Source organism: Stereum hirsutum (assembly GCF_000264905.1).
Source record: "Stereum hirsutum FP-91666 SS1 unplaced genomic scaffold STEHIscaffold_1, whole genome shotgun sequence".
NCBI lineage: Eukaryota > Fungi > Basidiomycota > Agaricomycetes > Russulales > Stereaceae > Stereum > Stereum hirsutum.
In genome coordinates this window covers 3,573,901-3,589,263 of record NW_006763131.1, presented here as the reverse complement: position 1 = coordinate 3,589,263, position 15,363 = coordinate 3,573,901, and the positions used below count along the sequence as shown (strand labels likewise).

Sequence of the window (15,363 nt, the reverse complement as noted above, 5' to 3'; positions counted from 1 at the left end):
TAACCGGGACTTAGTTAGTTAGTTAGGTCGTCGGGCCTCTTAAAAAAATTTTGGACCTCACCCAGAAAATCCCGAAAAATAGCCAAAATAATACTTTACACTGGGGGTGATGTAGGTATCATGTCCTGTTGCTTATGGGACTGCTATAGAAGCATTTTGAGGGCACAAGGATGATGTCTGGGTCAAAAATAGACTGAAATAATTAAGAATTAGACAGTCTTGCGCAAAGCTCAGACTGCACTCAGACTGGTGAATCAAGCAAAAATTGAGTGTGCTTGAGCAGTCATACATCATGGAAACACTGAAGCACAAGGCTTGGGCTCAGAGGCTAGGGCAGGGGAAGATCGACGTCAACGGCGAACATAACCTAGCCTAATCCAAGTGCAGTTGCATGATAGAATAAACATGCACCACTCGTGCTTCATTGTCAAAAAGAAATAGAGAGCGGATATTATTCTGATTGGCTCAAAAATAATATTTAAATGCTTTAAATATTAATATAGTTAGTTAGTTCACCCCTCGCCTCCCTTACAAAAAAAATCGACTTCCGGTCATTTATTCAGGATCTCAGCTCCCCTTGATCGGGAAGGGCGTTCCTTCTGTCAAAGATCCTGACAGTTCACTGTAATGAAGATCCCTCGACCTGTGAGACAATGAGTGTTGGTATACTTATACACGGCGGTATGCGAGAATATTGCGAGAATAGCAAAAATTAAAAATGGCCCTCAGGTTGGGCTGTGGCCGTCAGCCCTGTGTCGAAACACACGACAAGATAAGATTCCTAATCTTATCATATGCATCCTTACGTAAGTTGGTTGTCATCGCTTCATCATCATCCACTGCTCGGGACTCGAGTCACGGTCAAGTTCATATCATGGATCATGGAGATATTCATTCCTTCGCTCAGAATAGCTCTGTATCTCGACGACATCGGTTTTGCGCGCCGATTCTGACCTGTCGAGCCTAGTCGTGGTCTGGCCAGGACTACAAACCGATACGGAATACTCTCAAGTCACGTCGACATTGAGCAGAACGCTGAGCGCCGGGGCCTTTGAGGGATCAAGACCACCTACGAGGTGCACAAACTTTCATCGGGACTTACGATCTTCTACTGCACCCCTTCAACCTGTAAGTGTCTCAGTTACAGATCCTCAGTTACATTGGCCTCACGCATAAGGCCCCTTGAGACTCGGCATCCGTCGAAAGAACCGTTATCTCCTATACATATCGTTTTGAAGTGCGTTGTGTACGACCTCTTCATCTACCACACATCTCACTCTCAATCGGTGCAGGTTTTATTATGGCCTCTCCAGCCTCGCCCGTAGACCTCACGATCATTGGTGCCGGAGTCGCCGGCCTCACAATCGCATATCTTCTGACGGACAATACGAGCGACTTCAATGTCACCATCGTGGCCAGAGATATGCCGGAGGATCAGACGAGCCAGGCTTTTGCGAGCCCTTGGGCGGTATGAAATCATGTCGACGCTGATCCGACGCATTCAAGATGACTTATGACTTACTGCAGGGCGCGAACTGGTCTCCTATGAACTACGATGAGCGATTGTACAGGTACGTATATTGATGCACATACGAATTAATGAGACTGGGCTGAGGATTATCATAAGATGGGAGAAGATAGCTTTGTGAGTTTCACCCAAAGACCCCGAAGATATTGGACATCTCTACTAAGAAATTGACGGAATGAATAGCGAGAAGTTTTGGAGCATGATCCCTACTGGATTGGTCCTGGTGCGAGTTCTTGTCCTGCACGTTTTAGGACTTCGTCTGGCCTTCTGACATGGTCGTAGAAATCTCCGTCCAAGGTGTACTTCGAAGCGGAAACGGTCGACAGCAATCCGTGGTGGAAAAACATCGTGCGCGACGTACGTCCTTCTCCTGATCAACCTCGCCCCATTATCTGATGAGAGTGTCTGGCAGTTTCATGTGCTCTCATCGGAGAGTCTGAAGGACTGTCCGCCGCATGTCAAGAGCGGCTTGGGCTTTGACACCATTTCCATCAATCCAGGTGTTTACCTTCCCTGGCTCAAGTCAGAACTCTTGAAGCGAGGTGTCCGGTTCGTCAAAGAGAGACTCGTCAGCCTTGATCAGGCGGCCGCTATGACCCCAACTGGCGGCATCATCGTAAATGCCACAGGCCTAGGTATATCTCTGCTCTATCTCAGCTACCACTCCTCAAACTTTATACTTACCTCGTGCAAACGCAACTTGCAGGTGCTCGGTCACTGATAGGCGTAGAAGACACGAAGGTGCACCCCATACGAGGCCAGACAATCATTCTGCATGCTCCGGGCGCGCAGGAATTTGTTGCATACGTCCCTCGTTCGTCACTTTTGATAAAGTACCCAGTATTTCTTCTCGCTCTGACATGTTGATGGCTGATATCTTGCAGTTCAATCCAAGAACGGTGAATCGACTTACGTGATTCCTCGGCCTTTCCCACCTGGCATGGTGCTCGTTGGAGGAACCTTCCAACCCAACAATTGGGATACCTCTCTGGACATTCCCACCGCCGAAGGTATCTTTGCCCGTGCAAAGGCCCTGGTGCCTGCCTTAGCAGCTCCCGAGGCGAGGATCCTCAGTCATAACGTTGGCTTGCGGCCCGCCCGTGAAGGCGGTCCGCGAGTGGAAGCGCAGGTCGTGCAGTTTCCAACCACGGGAATGTTGAGGCCAAAGCCGAATGAGTCGGACGACGAACAGGAGAGGAAGCTGGTGGTCGTTCACGCCTACGGATTTGGGTAACATCACTTTTTTTGCCTCATATTTGGCGCTATCTGATATCATCTTGCCATAGTGCTGCGGGTTACCAGCAGTCGTGGGGAGCTGCCGAAGAAGCTGTTCGTCTGGTACGAGAGCATGTGGGCCAGATTGTCTGAAGACGTAGACCTGTGGAATCACAAACCATGGTCCTATATTGTTAACTGTGCAGTCATCAATCCAAGCGAACTATGTAGCCGTGAGGCCTACTGCGGAGATGCTATGAGCTAGAGGCTTGTTCTCGAGCGGTCTAACACACCTCGAATGGAGATACTGTGGCGTCTGGGTGGCTTGCGGAGCGATGACCTCCGTTTCCCTTGGTAAACTGCGATCTTTCGTCGTGTACGGGGTCATCTTCTGTGCCGGCAAAGCAGAATGTGGCCCAGTCATTACTTGTTTCTCGTTTCTCTTTGTTGCTCTGAGCATGAGGGACGACGACAGATATCAATTGTAACTCTATTTTTGTCATTTTCCCCACTGCTTGGGCACCAATAAAGTCAACGGTGAGCGGCCGAGATCATGGTACTCCTTCCACTCGCGCTCTGTTATCCTACGGTGCGTACCATCCTTTTTTATGGCGGAAATAACACTCATATCGCACTGTTTTGTTCGAAGGAGGCAGCGGGAAGATCGGACACTATGCTTAGAAATAACGATCAGCATTATACGTATATGCATGCCTCTATAAACGGGTTCTTACGGTGTCAACCACTATGGCTGCTCCGTATTAGTGCGCTTCACAATACTCCTTCACAAGCAATATCTTCTCACCCGGTCATCGCTCAGAGCCCTTTGAATCTTAGTGAATTGACCCAATTTTGCTGAAAGGGTAAAATCCCCGCCAAAGACCATCTACCATGCCTGTTGGCGACATGATTGCACGTATGATGTGCGCCGTCACCTTCCGGGATGCATTCAACGTGATATCGATATACTCTAGTCACGATAGGCACTGCGTATGGCGCATTGAATCACGTCCTACTTCGCAAGTATTACGCCAAAATACATCTCACAGCAAGCTGCGACAGTGAAGACGATCTTCGTATCATCCATATGCTCGTCGTGATAGGTTCACCCCTATCCACCCTCGGATCGTCTTCGCTCACGGACATTTGATTTACAGAACGATGCAACTGCGGAGAAGTAACCAAAGCTTGCGCCAAATATTCATGCGCGTTAGATGGAAACTATATTCGGCAAGTGTCCGGGGAAGGGTAATTGATTTATTTCTTCATAATGCCCGTCTTTCCTCGTCATAGCCAGATACACGTCGTGGAAGTTGGACGTGACGGAATGAGCTTTCAACGCGCTACTTTAGGCCACAAAGGATTGCTTAATCCTAAACCCGATAAGAAGGTCCATGGGTATGTAGTTGTCTTCACTTCTAATTGCTGCCTAGCCCTTATCTCTGTCTTCCTCGGCCGCGCCAAGATCGCTACTAGATCCTGACATCCCTTCATTTCAATGCTTTCTGTCATCACAATGGCTACTTAGTTGACCGCTAGCAGGTATTCGATCTCGCTCACGTGAGGGAGCTCCCTAGCGTTATAGTCACACATGGTTAGCCTCAGGTTAGCCTATTCCACAACGTCCGCTCGCCCGCATGAGCCTCGGGATCGGAGAGCAGAGAACGGCACCGCAGGAGTGCTTCTTCTGCTTTTCCTTCATCCCCCGTTGCTGGGGCATAAATAGGGCCCATACCCCTTCATAGATCATTGTGGTCTCTGGTCTGCTCCTCGTTGACGTTCTTCTGCCGCTCCAGCTCACGATGTTCCCTGTCACTGCTCTCACCTCCCTTCTCGTGCTCGCTCTGGCCGTTGCGGCGACTCCGGTCACAGTGCGTGAACCGCTCGTGACTCTGCCCTTTGCGAAGCACATCAATACGACCGGGACGGCGGATATCGTTAAGCAGGATCAAGCCCGCATTAAGCAGCTCTTTGCGAATGCTGAGGCTAGGCGCACTGGATCGACCCTCTATGCCGACGCTACATCTTCATCTATCGATGCCACTAACCAACTTGTCACATACACAGTCTCTGTTGGTGTCGGTGGGTACACAGAATGTCCATCCATGGAAGGCCGAGAGTAACTGACAAACCGACTGCTTGTTCCTAGGCTCTCCGGCCACATACTATGATCTTATCGTGGACACTGGCAGCTCTAACACTTGGGTGGGCGCGGGTACTTCCTACACTGCCACCTCCACGTCTACGAAGACCTCTGACACTGTGGTATGTTATTCCCTATCAAAACATACCGTCTGCGCATGATCAATTTTTTTTGCTCTTGATTTAGTCTGTGACTTATGGATCCGGCAGTTTCTCTGGTGAGAGCCCCTCTCAGAACCTACGCATGTATGACCTGGCTGACATGTTTGTTTGCTATGGAGGCACGGAGTACACCGACACTGTCACATTGAGCTCTTCCCTCGTGATCACGAATCAAAGTATCGGTGTGGCGAGCAAATCCAGTGGATTCTCTGGTTACGATGGCATTCTCGGCATTGGTCCCGACGCTCTTACCGAGGGTACTTCAAGCGTCTTCGCGATCCATGGGCATGTCAGACTGATTGTTCGCCTTTAGGTACCTTATCTCCTGACACATCGTCCACGATCCCTACTGTCGTCGATAACCTTTACACTCAGGTTCGTCGTCTTGGCTAATGGTTATCAACGTATCGTCTCTGTCGGTGCTTAATCTTCCGCGGTCCTTCTTTCAGGGAACTATCCCGGACAAGATCCTCTCTGTGTATTTTCAGCCGACGACATCTGAGAGTTCGACCAACGGGGAGCTCACCTTTGGTGGAACAGACAGCACCAAATACACTGGCGATATCACATATACGTGCGTATATTTTCTACGTGTTGTTAGTACGAAGGTCTCAGTAGCTTCTCTTAGCTCGGTGACTACGACGTCCCCGGCCGAGTATTATTGGGGCATCGACCAGTCGATCACTTGTCCGTATTTTCTCCGTCCCTGTGGGTACTGACTCGCTGACAGTGAGCGATAGACGGTAGCACTACAATTCTGTCCAGCACGGCCGGAATTGTGGACACTGGTACTACCCTCCTTTATATCGCTTCAGATGCCTTCAAGCAATACGTCAGCGCCACTGGCGCTACGTACGATTCTAGCACTGGTCTCTACTCGATTTCGTCATCCCAGTACAGCTCCTTGCAGACCCTCGACTTGGTGATCGGTGGTACCACCTTTGGGCTCACTGCCAACGCCCAGATCTGGCCGAGGTCTCTCAACACGTAAGACTTTGGAGAACACATATCCTTTGCGAACTGTTCAATAACATTTCGGCAGATACATCGGAGGATCCTCTTCCAAAATCTACCTGGTTGTTTCCGATATTGGTACCAACTCTGGCGAGGTAAAGACGTACCGTTCTTTCAGGCATCCATCAAGACTGATTCGGTCCCCTTAGGGCTTGGACTTCATTGACGGTCTGGTCTTCCTCGAGAGATTCTACAGCGTGTTCGACACTACGAATTCGCGTGTTGGGTACGTCTCTCGCGTTCCCATCCGTCACCCCCATCAACTCAAGACTATTTTGTCTTCTAGGTTTGCGACCACGTCCTACACGACCGCCACCACGAATTAAACGCAGGTTGACGATCTGATACCCCTTATGGCTCTGATAGAAAGTGCTAGGATGAAGGTTTCTTCTACGGTTCAAACATCTTTTCTTTTTGGATATGGGCAGCACACTCTTTTCACAACCCAAGGTTATCGTACGGACCGTGTGTCCATGTTCGACAGCAATTCCGCTTGAGGCTCAGGGAAGACAATGGAACTTCGTTTGCGACTCGTTAGAGCCAGATATGGCGTCGGACTGTAGCTTAAACGTGATTGGCGTATCTTTCATCGATGCCTCGCCGCCAGAATGTCTCGGCTTTGCCAATGGCATTGTTCTCACATCGGTGCAATAGTTCCACGCTTTTGGACCTTCAGGTCTGACACGGTTCATAATCGCGTGGCCTCCATGAGTAATTTCCTTGTACCCTCTGAAACCATGTGTGTCTTCTAGTGCTTTACGCACGACTAAGGAGTTGGAACTACATGGAGCCAAATCGGTGGGTCGATACATCTTGACCGTGGGTCGAATTGGTCCAGCAGCAAGTAAGATGCGTCGTATGAGGGCCATACTCGTAATATCGATATCAAAAGTCAACATATCAAGTTATAATAGAGATCCGCAATGTGGTTCGTCAGCCGCCCTCTCCTTTTTTCACAAGCTGATTTCATACCTCCCAGACACAAGAAAACGGGATGGGATCGACTCTCCAAGTATGACCATGCATCGCATGGGGGCTCCTGAGACCTTCAAAGCCAAGACAGACACATAGTTCCTGGGCCTTCGCATACTTCTGCTATAAATTGTGCTGGAGCGGAAGAGTCGTCCCCTCAGCCAAGCATCGAGCCTCGATTCTTCCGCCCAGTCTCGTGCAGACATGTTCCCTACCGCATCGCTCACCGCTGCTCTTCTGCTGGCTCTAGGCGCTGTTGCATCTCCCACAGCGCTCATTCGCGACTCACCAATCACTCTTCCTTTCGCGAAGGTCGTGAACATCACTTCTCCGCAAGTTTTCCACCACTTCTTTCTATTTCTCACATGTTCTGACACTGCGTGGTTATGATCTAGGCAGCACCTCGTCCAACATGACCAGGCTCGAGCCAAAAGTCTTGTGGACAGGGCTAACGCGAAGATTAATGGCCTAAGCTCCGATGCTGTGGTCAGTGTGCCCGCTGAGAACCAGGCCGTCTCCTACGTCGTCAACGTTGGAGTGGGAAGTCCGGCGACCACCTGTACGTCGTCACGCCCTCAGTTTGGACCACCCTCTCAAGATTTACTTGATCAACAGACAGCCTCATCGTGGACACCGGAAGCTCCAACACCTGGGTTGGCGCGGGAAGAGCATACGTCAGGACGAGCACCAGTACTCAGACTAGTGACCGGGTGGCCGTAACTTACGGCAGTAAGTTACTCCTACCCTCTCCATTCTATTGTGTTCTTAAAGCGATCTACAGGTGGTTCATTTTCCGGAACTGAGTTCACTGACCAGGTCAGCCTTGGGTACGTCGAGTTCTTGTCTCCTTGACGTCCTTCCTCGAAGACTGATTCCTTTTGGCTCGTGCAGAACTGGATTAACGATTACCAGGCAGTCCATCGGCACTGCAACTCGCTCCACTGGATTCGATGGCGTGGATGGTATCCTCGGTATTGGACCAGTCGACCTGACCGTCGGTATGTACAACCACCATCACGCACACCGTACCTCGCTCAGAATAGCACACCTGCTTTCTTAGGTACTCTCAGTCCAGACACCCGTGACACGATCCCTACTGTCACAGATAATCTCTTTACTCAAGGTATCTCTATACTCGTCTGTCTATTCAGCAGATATGAAGGAGAGCTAAATGTGGGGGCCAATGCGCTCATACTACATAGGCACGATTTCTGCTCGCGAGGTGTCTGTGTCTTTCGAGCCCACGACGAGTCTTTCTTCCGTGAACGGTGAATTAACGTTCGGCGGGACTGACTCGTCCAAATTCACTGGCTCTATCACATTTGCGTACGTCCGCAACTTCACATTGTGGATAAATAGTTGTATTGACATCTTTTTTCTAGGCCACTTACCACCACATCCCCTGCCAGCGAATTTTGGGGCATTAGCCAGTCGATTACCTACGGAACGGCTGGTACCTCTATCCTGAGTACGACCGCCGGCATTGTTGGTGAGTCGTCATTCTATTGCGTCCTTCACCGAGCTCTACAAGCTGACACTCGCTTAATCCACAGACACTGGTACCACCCTCGTCCTCATCGCCAGGTTCGTCTCAACCGCTGTAGAACTATCCATGGATGTACCCTGATTAATCTACAGCGATGCTTTCGCCCGCTACCAGGCTGCCACAGGCGCCGTCATGGACGCCAACACCGGTCTACTCCGTCTTACAACCGCCCAGTTCGCGAACCTCCAGACGTTGAACTTCCGCATCAACGGCGCAACCTTCGGCCTCACTCCGAACGCTCAGATCTGGCCTCGTGCTCTCAATAGGTACAGTGATGGCTATGACCTCCGCCTGGAATAAGGAAGTCTAAAATCATGCCCCAATCTCATAGCGCCATCGGCGGCACGGCCAACAACGTCTACTTGATTGTCGGAAATATTGGCACTCGCACCGGAGCCGTAAGTTTCATGATTCCTTCTCGCGTGAATGAACGCTACCTGACGTTCGCAACCAATCTTTTAGGGTCTCGACTTTATCAATGGCATGACCTTCCTTGAGAGGTTCTACAGCGTTTTCGACACTACGAACAGGTCAGTTTATATGCGTATCTCTCCATGGCAGTCTATGCATGAGTTGCTGACCACGGCTTTTTTCTGCAGGCGTGTTGGATTCGCTACCACGCCGTTCACGACCGCAACGACCAATTAGTTGTCCTGAGACGGTATTTGAGGGAACAAGGTCGCGTAGGGGCAGTAGTGGATCTCGTGTATATCATGTCGAGGCTTCACGTTATACATCGAAAGCTATGAATTATACTGTCTTGCATCACGAACTCAAGAGGGCCTGCAAGTCGAACGAATGTCCTTCCTCGTCAAATAATGTTAAGATCGAAAGCTAGTACAACAAAGAACAGAAGAGAATTATGCCTCAAAAGAAAATATTGCAACGGAGATGAAGAAAAAAATCGAGGGGGGCATGCCCAGTCTACGTGAAAGATAGAGTACTGACCTCCAATTCATACCAGATTATACATCCAACGGAAAGAAGCTACAGAATACCGAGCAACTGCTCCCATGACTTCCCTTTAGATATTCCTGTCTGCAGTTACTCGACAATACTCTCAAACTCAGTCTCGCCACCCTCCAGGAGGATCTCTCGGTTGCTCGTTGGAGTGCGAGGAGGATGGATGCGAAGAGCCGCTACCGCTGCTGTTCCCAGTGCTACCACCGCTGACCATATTGAAAAAGCTGCTTAAGACACCTCCACCACCGGCGCCACTACCACCAGCACTGCCGTTAGCGGGAGAACTTCCGGAACCGGTGCGTCCATGGGGCGACCCAGGACCATCATTAGGCGGACGAGGGCCATTCGAATGATGCTCTGGTTGTGGTACAAGCTGATGTCTACAGTCGGTGTGTAGGTCAACAAAGGATCTTATTAACATGTGCTAAACGGAAGACGAACCGGCAGACGGGACACGTGGCGCTGGATTTGAGCCAGGGAGTGATACATCCTTCATGGAACGGGTGATGACAAGGTAGGGTGACGACGACCTGCTCCTCGGGATCCTCAGTAGTGAGTGAGAATTGATCTTTACACACAGCACAGTCACGTTCTAAGAGTGGGGCTGCAAGCGGAACCAATCAGTGATAGTCCAATGTATAGTAAAGCAAGTCGACGTACATCCCTCTTCGAGGACTGAGCGGTCCAGTTTCTCCATAACTTCCTCGGTAGCAGGAACGGGATGGGATGAATTGGAGTTCTCCATAATCTGTGAGATGATTTCATCCAAAGCTGAGAGTGAAGGTGAGGCGTTCATATATTTGACCATTAACGCTTGGACATACCCTCCTGGTTGAATACATAGTCTCCCCATCGCCCATTCTCTGCGCCTACGCCTCCACCCATCATGAAATTGAGACCGGCGGGGCCGAATAGATCAGCTTGTCCAGCCATTCCTCTCGATGCTAGCAGAGTCATCAAATATTGAGCCATCAGAGGGCCAGCAATCGACGGCGTGTTGTCGTCGCTAGCACAAACAAGATCAGTCAAGCCTATGGTGAAATAATTTGAGCGCGAACGCACGAATCACGTCGGTTGACTCTCAATGTGCGGCCCCCGCCTTCAAGAGTTGATGGACCACCGAATACAAAGGTTCGTGTGCCAGTAAGGCTAGTTGTGGTAAAGGATCTGCCGCCGTCAGCCTAATATCAGCAGATATCAGTCTTGTACAAAAGTTGATAGAAGCTGAAAATGAGCATACTTGGGCAGCAAGAGGTACTGTTGGGTTTAATCTAGGCGTAGATTGTGTTCGCGAAGCTCGGCCACCACCTATGAGCTGAGCAAGGCTCCCTATTGGAGTGTTATGATCGGTATAATGTCATTAGTGATGCAACCATGGGACTCACCGAAGAGATTCTCTATTCCAGAAGGACCAGAGTCAGCAAAAACGCGAGGGTCATCTGCCTCTCCTTCAATCTAACACAGTAATCATCAATCAAAGAGATCGCTTGACAAGGTTGTCAAGAGCAGACCTTCTCGACGAATGTACCATTGCATGAAGCACAATGGGGATCTGGGACCTATTAATCCAGACAAGTTCAATGGTAAGCACAGATGGCCGTGATGGGATATGTTGGATACTGACCATAAGGGGCCTCATTTCTGCTCGACACTACAGCACAGATAATCAGATTGAATACATTGCAGAAGCACGCAGGCTGACTGACTTCGTGGCAGTACCACATTGGTTCCCGTGAAGACATGACAATTTGAAGTCGATGCTGTGGTATATAATCTGGAGCCTTCGCGCAGGTAGTGATTGTGTAGGGTGAGGACAGGGATGAGTGTCGTGAGTGTTGTGGACGAAGGGTAGTTGTGGCGCCCGAATGCCGAGCGGTGGCAATCCCTGTTCCGCTTGGTCCCAGCGTGACGTCACCCATATTATAAAGCGCCGTCCTGTCTCGATTTGTAATTTGCGTCTTTCTTGTCCATCATCCAGCAACAACCTCGAGTGGTGAGTACTCTGAGCCCTTGCAATCCTCTACAATGCTATGGTTTTCTTGTGATGAACACTTGAGTTCCCTATTATACGACTGCTTCACGCGCTGTGAGATCACAACTCGGGTTTTCCTGAAGATCGTCTATCTAAACGCACTCTTTCCCCATAGTCTATTCACCAGGCTGACGTGTCGCTCGTTTCTATCTAGAAATCATTTGCGGCCGTCGCTCTTGAGGACTATGAATCACTTGAAACAGTGCTTCGTTGCATGTCGTCGTCTCTGAGCAGAATGGTATCATGGCATGTCATCACTACTCAACTGAGCAAGGAATTGTTTCCGGTCCTCGTAAGCTCCCTCAGTGGGCTCAGTTTTGTAAGATTTGCCTACCTGCCTCAATTCTGCGACCCTTGCCGGTATGTTCAGTGGACATTGTATTCTTTACCTCATACGAGCAATATATCTGTTCAGCCCCATGGTCCTCCGTAGACAGGGTTTTCTGGACACTATCCTTGAGTGTGGTGAGATGGTCCGAGTCCGTGGCAGTCCAACGACACTGTGTCGAACTAACCTCTTACCAAGAAGAGAGTCGCAGGACGATGTAAGAGGTTTTCAAACAGGCAGGGTGCCACATCGCACAGTAATCTGATGGACGCCACGATAACCGCCTTCAATCACTTGTAAACTTCCACCCATCTTCCTGCAACACTTGCACGGCAGAATCTGCCTTCGCCTTCGGGATCAAGACGTAGTCCGTGTTCCTACCAAATCAAAGCGTCAGCTGACAGGCCAGACTAAGCAGGACTTGTAACGATGCTCGCTCACCATGTCGACATCGCAAAAATAGGTATCTCTGCTTTCTTGAGCGGTGTGGTGAAGTCGCACATTATTCCAGTCAGACCTAATGGTGTCGGTTATGATCCGCGTCAATCTCTGCATTTACAGCCGCAGGAAGGCGAGGGTCTACCGAGGTCCATAGGTCCTGCTATCTTGATACATTTCCAGTCACCCTTGTATTCTTCAGTATCTTCGCACTGTCCTATAATAGAGATTTCCTCATCGGTACGAGTGATGGACAAGAATTTGCTTCCGGATTTGCTTCCGGTCAATAATGCGAGTAAGGATTCAGAGATAGGATCTTTAGTGTTTTGCTGGATCACATAGAATGTTTGGGGCAGCAGTCGCAAGTGAAGCGAAGGGTGATCAACAGCAGGAGGCATTGCGTGGTCCTTCGTTGAAAGTTGAACGTTGAACGTCGATGCGCGCTATCGGGTCAGGATCAAATATTGAGCAATTCAAATGAGCACTCGTTCTTGCCACTTCGACGACATTCTGTCATCTTCCAGTATCCCACGCACAAAGATATGTCCTTTTCGTTCCACTATTATCCCAAACCAGATATCAGGTAGACACCAAAGCCAATGTGAACTTCTGAGACTCTGAGCTTCCTGTGAAGACAGTCTCCTGCGTATCACCACTGGGAACTGCACTACTCGAGAACGCAGTCGATCCACCAACTGCGAGGAGTAAGTTCGATCCAGACGTGACCTGAAGTATCCGATCGTCAGCACTGACTGACATCGATGTAAACTGAGAGAGTTGAACTTACAGCCGAAAACGACGTCCCCGTGGAGATGCTGCTCGCACAAGTCAACTCGCCACTCTGAACGGCGCAGAGTCCCTTGGAAGACTTCATGGTAAAGCTAGAGGTCGACCCGGAGATGGTCATCGTTCCGGGCGTTTGGGAACTGAGGGTTCCTCCAGAGAGGATCCCACCGATTTTGGAGCCTGAAGAGTTGAGCGCGCTGAGGGTGGCTTTTGAGGGAAGGCCGGTCTGGTTGGTAAATAATCGTGAGTCGCCCGTCCAGTCAAGGGAGAAAGGGAGGTAGTTGACTCACTGCGGTGGGGGATGAGCCACCCGAGGTCGTAGTACTCGTCTGCATGACGCATGTTAGCTCAAGGGCATGAACCGTGGTTAGCTATATAACACTGACCGGAGAACCTGACTTGAGGGGGTACTTGATCCCACTGGATGGGCAGCTGCCAGACTCAATAGCGTCTTGAAAAAAGGCCAGTCAACACTAGAAGTCCGGAAAAGCTCATGGCGGCCTACCAATGGGAACGAAGGTCCCATCAATGACAGATCCTTTCAAGTTGAAAAACCATTCAATCGCATTGAGAGTACTGCCATCGCATTCCAAAGCCGGTGTTACCTATGGGGCAGAAGGTTCAGATCAACGGGTGCAGTGGAAACGGACTTATGAAACGCACTCCAGAGGCAGACTTCAGCGCAGAGGTCAACGAAGACAAGGTATGGGTCGCAGTGTTGCTGGGCGTGATTCCGGCAGCTGCAAGCCAGTCATAGGTAGGCAAAGTCTGTATCAAAGGGTTTTAATATTACACCGCCCAGTTTGGTCTGAATGGCCAATCCGACCTTGAATAAAGCAACGACTGTTTCGAAGAAGGCTACAGCCTATTTCAACTTGTCAGCTACATCAGCCTTGAACGGAGAGGTAGGCAGATACTTACCTCGGCTCCTTTGGCACTTCCGGACGGGAGACAAGAGGTCTCGAGGGTACTGTAACACGTTCCATGGGTAGCCCATTCATGCTGCGAATCACGATAAACATGGCATCACAAAGATACAAAGAGGAAATGGCCCACCTCCCAGAACTGCTCGTTTTCACCGTTGATGTCGACCCAGAACTAACGCAAAACGAGACCAGGAGTCGTAAGAAGACGGGACGGCACTGAGCGGCTGGGAGTGGCGCACCTCTTCCATGAAGCTGAGGGTGTCGCTTGCGCCCTGGTTCGTGAGCAAAGTAGAGATACCGGTATAATCACGACTGGAGTCGCAGTTCTCCTCGAACGTCCCATCACAGCTAAAGAAAAGGCATGATCATACTGCAGAAACTCTTGACAAAGAGTTACGGACTTATCGGGCCACAAACCTAGTGGTGTACAGTCAAAACAGGAGCATGCATACCACAAAATGCACAGGACGTACCGTGGATAGTCCAACTATCGGATGGGCCAGTAGAAGGGTCGGTATCCCAAAACTTAATCGGTCAAAGTAAGCTCCTACACCTCAAGACCAGCTCGCAACCGAACTCACTTGTGTCTGAAGCAACAATCCCTAGAAAACGAACCATCAGAGCGATTCACAAGGAAACAAGTCACCGAATAAGTACTCACTCCGGGCGATTCGAAGCAACAACTATTCGTCTGCTTTGTCGTATTATGGCACGAAGTCTGCAAACTAGTACCCGAACAAGTGCTGCTTATGCGTTTGAACAGGCTCGCATCCAGACTAGAAATATCACTAGCATTCCTGATCGTAGCCCTCGCGTCGACCAAAACAGAACCAGCGAGTCCCAAGGTCGTAAGAAGCACAGAAGCACCAAGCATCATGAACAAAGTCTGGTACGGTCAGTAGATGTGAGGTCGACCGACGAGATGAACTACTGTCCTCCGAGGTGCAGGGAACAGGACTCGTTCCCAGTGCCTCTTCCTTCCTATATATATCGGTGACCGGAAAGCCCTGCTTCTATTCGCATCAACCTTCTCATGCAAACAGCACAACGCGCTCGTCCGGGGAACATCGACGAAAGGGCGGTACAGAAGGACCCATGTGCGAGATAACGATTGGCAGCCAAGACCGGCGAGCCACAAGGTTTCTGGTCAACTCATGTGGTGCAGGCGCGAACGAGTGCTGTAGTACGAAAGGTACAAAAGGAGCTCCTGAGGCACATGTAATCGTGTATGGAATCATGGAGGTTGGGAGAGCGTCGTGCAGGAACTTACTTCCATTCCGGACCAGATCCCATCGTCGCGCATGTGGTCGA

The 15,363-nt window shown here is 50.0% G+C and overlaps 6 protein-coding genes across 6 annotated transcripts; 3 read left to right on the top strand and 3 right to left on the bottom strand.

The window, feature by feature from the left end:
• Positions 1-1,300: 1,300 nt before the first annotated feature.
• STEHIDRAFT_127642 (nucleotide-binding domain-containing protein) lies at positions 1,301-2,896 on the top strand (the record flags this gene model as incomplete). The annotated part of the gene is made up of 9 exons (XM_007299089.1): positions 1,301-1,468; positions 1,528-1,571; positions 1,628-1,645; positions 1,712-1,751; positions 1,811-1,885; positions 1,941-2,163; positions 2,235-2,342; positions 2,413-2,758; positions 2,815-2,896. The coding sequence occupies 9 exons, from the start codon at positions 1,301-1,303 to the stop codon at positions 2,894-2,896; spliced, it is 1,104 nt and encodes a 367-aa protein (XP_007299151.1).
• A 1,649-nt stretch (positions 2,897-4,545) lies between these two features.
• On the top strand, positions 4,546-6,407 carry STEHIDRAFT_165087 (acid protease; the record flags this gene model as incomplete). The annotated part of the gene is made up of 10 exons (XM_007299088.1): positions 4,546-4,825; positions 4,893-5,008; positions 5,073-5,304; positions 5,361-5,422; positions 5,497-5,621; positions 5,676-5,734; positions 5,788-6,034; positions 6,090-6,156; positions 6,211-6,287; positions 6,348-6,407. 10 exons carry the CDS (start codon positions 4,546-4,548, stop codon positions 6,385-6,387), a joined length of 1,305 nt encoding a protein of 434 aa, XP_007299150.1. The 3' UTR covers positions 6,388-6,407.
• An 826-nt stretch (positions 6,408-7,233) lies between these two features.
• On the top strand, positions 7,234-9,300 carry STEHIDRAFT_117825 (aspartic peptidase A1). Its single transcript, XM_007299087.1, has 13 exons — positions 7,234-7,365; positions 7,429-7,592; positions 7,649-7,762; positions 7,815-7,860; positions 7,925-8,031; positions 8,094-8,156; positions 8,236-8,359; positions 8,416-8,522; positions 8,587-8,617; positions 8,672-8,845; positions 8,911-8,977; positions 9,042-9,109; positions 9,179-9,300. The coding sequence occupies exons 1-13, from the start codon at positions 7,238-7,240 to the stop codon at positions 9,225-9,227; spliced, it is 1,242 nt and encodes a 413-aa protein (XP_007299149.1). The 5' UTR covers positions 7,234-7,237; the 3' UTR covers positions 9,228-9,300.
• On the bottom strand, positions 9,266-11,363 carry STEHIDRAFT_144144 (uncharacterized protein). Its single transcript, XM_007299086.1, has 10 exons — positions 11,249-11,363; positions 11,167-11,193; positions 11,054-11,101; positions 10,928-10,997; positions 10,783-10,871; positions 10,605-10,723; positions 10,367-10,548; positions 10,203-10,313; positions 9,984-10,146; positions 9,266-9,922 (listed from the first exon to the last, which is right to left on the bottom strand). The coding sequence occupies exons 1-10, from the start codon at positions 11,282-11,284 to the stop codon at positions 9,646-9,648; spliced, it is 1,122 nt and encodes a 373-aa protein (XP_007299148.1). The 5' UTR covers positions 11,285-11,363; the 3' UTR covers positions 9,266-9,645.
• Positions 11,364-12,039: 676 nt separating this feature from the next.
• Positions 12,040-12,738, bottom strand: STEHIDRAFT_72016 (uncharacterized protein; the record flags this gene model as incomplete). Its single annotated transcript, XM_007298143.1, has 3 exons — positions 12,040-12,279; positions 12,344-12,419; positions 12,486-12,738. 3 exons carry the CDS (start codon positions 12,736-12,738, stop codon positions 12,189-12,191), a joined length of 420 nt encoding a protein of 139 aa, XP_007298205.1. The 3' UTR covers positions 12,040-12,188.
• A 69-nt stretch (positions 12,739-12,807) lies between these two features.
• STEHIDRAFT_117822 (ribonuclease T2) lies at positions 12,808-15,313 on the bottom strand. The gene is made up of 14 exons (XM_007299085.1): positions 14,714-15,313; positions 14,634-14,654; positions 14,526-14,577; positions 14,454-14,469; positions 14,292-14,400; positions 14,183-14,224; positions 14,048-14,128; positions 13,953-13,991; positions 13,790-13,894; positions 13,632-13,731; positions 13,513-13,577; positions 13,417-13,455; positions 13,128-13,352; positions 12,808-13,066 (listed from the first exon to the last, which is right to left on the bottom strand). Exons 1-14 carry the CDS (start codon positions 14,924-14,926, stop codon positions 12,920-12,922), a joined length of 1,254 nt encoding a protein of 417 aa, XP_007299147.1. The 5' UTR covers positions 14,927-15,313; the 3' UTR covers positions 12,808-12,919.
• Between the last annotated feature and the right edge of the window lie 50 nt (positions 15,314-15,363).

Excerpts from the sequence above, each read along its gene's own strand:
- STEHIDRAFT_117825 (XM_007299087.1), top strand. The coding sequence starts at position 7,238 with ATGTTCCCTACCGCATCGCTCACCGCTGCTCTTCTGCTGGCTCTAGGC. Across the intron at positions 7,593-7,648 it reads GGGAAGTCCGGCGACCACCT|ACAGCCTCATCGTGGACACC; the intron begins GTACGTCGTCAC and ends CTTGATCAACAG. Across the intron at positions 9,110-9,178 it reads GTTTTCGACACTACGAACAG|GCGTGTTGGATTCGCTACCA; the intron begins GTCAGTTTATAT and ends TTTTTTCTGCAG.
- STEHIDRAFT_144144 (XM_007299086.1), bottom strand. The coding sequence starts at position 11,284 with ATGTCTTCACGGGAACCAATGTGGTACTGCCACGAA. Across the intron at positions 10,549-10,604 it reads AGAGTCAACCGACGTGATTC|CGACGACAACACGCCGTCGA; the intron begins GTGCGTTCGCGC and ends TGTTTGTGCTAG. Across the intron at positions 10,314-10,366 it reads CTATGTATTCAACCAGGAGG|CTTTGGATGAAATCATCTCA; the intron begins GTATGTCCAAGC and ends CTTCACTCTCAG.
- STEHIDRAFT_117822 (XM_007299085.1), bottom strand. The coding sequence starts at position 14,926 with ATGCTTGGTGCTTCTGTGCTTCTTACGACCTTGGGACTCGCTGGTTCT. Across the intron at positions 14,655-14,713 it reads GTTGCTTCGAATCGCCCGGA|GGATTGTTGCTTCAGACACA; the intron begins GTGAGTACTTAT and ends TTCGTTTTCTAG. Across the intron at positions 13,353-13,416 it reads GTGGCTCATCCCCCACCGCA|ACCGGCCTTCCCTCAAAAGC; the intron begins GTGAGTCAACTA and ends TTTACCAACCAG.